Source organism: Trypanosoma conorhini (assembly GCF_003719485.1).
Source record: "Trypanosoma conorhini strain 025E chromosome Unknown Tco_14.4_contig_00010, whole genome shotgun sequence".
Taxonomy (NCBI): domain Eukaryota; phylum Euglenozoa; class Kinetoplastea; order Trypanosomatida; family Trypanosomatidae; genus Trypanosoma; species Trypanosoma conorhini.
Window position 1 is genome coordinate 1 of NW_021704097.1, and position 2,678 is coordinate 2,678.

Genomic DNA, 2,678 nt, shown 5'->3' on the forward strand with positions numbered 1-2,678 from the left:
GCACCCGAAGCTCCTCAGGGGAAAAATCCACCTGGCGCACCTCAAGCTCCAGAGTAACGACACGCACCTCTGCCGCCTTTGTGCCGATGGACGTTTCCTTCGTCACTTTACGCCGCGTCTTCGTGCGCACGTGATCGCCGAGAAGCAGGAAGTTGTACAGGTGCCACAAGTCCTCAGTGGTGCTGACCGTCACCTTCACCTCCACCTCCCCATCGGGTCGCACTGCCTTTCGCAGGAGACGCATGCTACGGAGAGCTGCCACTTGCCAACAACTAGGAAGGAAGGCAAGCGTGAGAGGGAGAGAGAGCGAGAGCGAGGGAGAGAGCGAGAGCGAGGGAGAGAGCGAGAGCGAGGGAGAGAGCGAGAGCGAGAGCGAGGGAGAGAGCAAGAGAGAGCTGCACAGAAGGACGCGGCCAAGCAATAGCTACATGTATATATGCATATCATGAAAAATGCTCCGAAGGCAATTCCACCGGAAGTGTTTCACACAATTCAGTCGGGGTGCGTACTTGTGAAATCTCATGCTGAGAGCACCCGCAGAGCCACACCCAGAGGCCAGAGAGAAAGAGAAAAAGGAAGACCGATGGAAAAATTAAGCGGCAGTACTCCACTGACAAGATCACAGGAGAAAACAAGCAAAAATCCCTCCCCCACCGCCACCGCCACCACCAAAAAAAACACGCATAAAGACAAAACCACACGCACATGTGCACACTCAAAAGTGAAGCATTTTAAACTTGTAAGCCCACTCTTGCATTGTTTCTTTGCTTGGCTGCATCACGGGAAGAGAACGTAGGGGCGGATACGCTCATTCTTCAAGCAATGTTCCGCCATCGATAATATCTCACTGCCACGCTTGGAGCAGTAAAGGAGTCCTTCATCCCCAACGGTGCGATAGATACGCCTTGGAAGACGTTGCTTCATCCTCCAGGCAAACACAGTCTCATTACTCGGACCGCCAGTATACTGCGTCAACTCACGAATACGCCGCAGTAGTGGGCCGTTAAAGAGACAAAAGGTAGCCGTTCCATTCGTCCTGAAGGCTGCATATGAAGTTGTGAGTGGATTCCGGCGTGGACGTCGGCGGTAGAAAGTCATGCCATGGTCAAGGTACACGAACGTGGGGTGATTTGGGTGAAGCATAAAGTTGTTGCTTGCAGTTGGGCTGACACGCGTCGCGCCCACCACGAAGTTGTTCTTGTTCGGTGAGCGATCCAGGTTTCCCACAACGTAGTCAAACATGCTCAACGTGGCCAAGTGGAGAACACCGGCGTAGCTCCTCCGCCGAATGAAGCCCACCACATCCTCGCCCGTGAGGTTGTTGATGTCAAAGAAAGCATGCCACGTGTCACTGTGAGGGTTGTAGGGAATGCGCATCACACTAGACAAAAAGTGACCCACGTCAGCAATTTTAAGTTGAATAGACACAGCTATGCAGTCGTCGCCGTTTGTGGAACGCACCAAAAACTGGCTGTGAGGCACGTAGTCAAAGAGATCCTTCCTCACCCATTCCTCATAGCTTGCGACGCCAGAGGCTCGAAGGAATTCCGCGTTGGTCTCCACAAGATGCTTGTACTTTGCCACACTGGCCTCAAACATCGAAAGTGGTAAACACGCCCAGCCGGTGGGTGGTACACGATGCGTCAGTAGGAGGCGATCCGCATGAAACGCCGCCACCTCTCCCACTGGCTCTAAAGGAAAAAGGCGCTGCGGCACTTTTATGATGGTTTCCAATGGTTGTTGGATCACCTCACCACTTGCATCGCGAATGGAATTAAAAACAATTCCAAACTTAATAGTACGCTGATCCATGGACTGCGAAATCGGCACAAGCTCTCCCCAGTTTGAGGAGTTTGTCATGAAATTAATGCAGCGCCGGTCTTGACGGGGGTTGAAAGGGACGGAGAGGGCATCACACCCTGTGAGGTCCTTCACCTTGCGGTGTCTCACGTAGCGCCGCCTCATCTCTTCCTCCGTCACACCTAGCGAGGTGAGTCGTGTGCAGCTGACATTTGTGACTGTCCACTCGTCCAGTGAGCCTTCATGGTCTGCCATCATGGCAGGCCCCCAGTACTTGCGCGCGACAACGCCCTCGAGAAGGCTTTCGATACCGCCTGTAAAGCCCCAAAGTGCGCTATCCTCTTCGTACAAGGCACTCTGGGAAGGCGCAGTACCCCTCGCGCGGTCGACGGCTTCCGCATCAGAGTAGTCATCGACAGGAGGTGGCGCGCCACACTCTTTAGGAGTCCTGATAAACTCCAAGTACACAAACGACGCCACCGACAGGAGAAGAAAAACGCGTATGAAATGACGCCGATGCAGACTCCGTCTCTGTCGCGGGAATGCCCTATTCTCTTTCATATTGATTTTGCCTTTTATATTCCTTATCCTTCTCTCTTGATTTCGACGATCCCTCCTCGCCCCCCTCCTCCCTCTTGGCCGGTGTCGCTAATGAGCGCTGGTCCACACGGTACCTTCCTGTGCCGGGCCTCGTTGCGGGGTCCCCAAGCAGTACATATACGAGTTGCCGAGACACCCCACCCACCGCCCTTCCCCTTCCCTTCCCCCCGGGTCCAGTGCCGTGGGAGCTGCCTTTGCGCCGGCCCCAAATCTAACGCAGGAAGGAAGCGAGAAGGCAGCGCGAACGAGCAAAAAACCGAGTAAAAAAGAAAAAAGAA

General features: G+C 54.1%; 2 protein-coding genes across 2 annotated transcripts; one reads left to right on the forward strand and one right to left on the reverse strand.

Moving 5' to 3' along the window:
- On the forward strand, positions 1-424 carry Tco025E_00435 (uncharacterized protein; the record flags this gene model as incomplete). Its single annotated transcript, XM_029367377.1, has 1 exon — positions 1-424. A coding segment is annotated over one exon (424 nt), but the record flags the coding sequence as incomplete, so codon positions are not given.
- Positions 425-777: 353 nt separating this feature from the next.
- Positions 778-2,361, reverse strand: Tco025E_00436 (uncharacterized protein; the record flags this gene model as incomplete). The annotated part of the gene is made up of 1 exon (XM_029367378.1): positions 778-2,361. One exon carries the CDS (start codon positions 2,359-2,361, stop codon positions 778-780), a length of 1,584 nt encoding a protein of 527 aa, XP_029232451.1.
- Between the last annotated feature and the right edge of the window lie 317 nt (positions 2,362-2,678).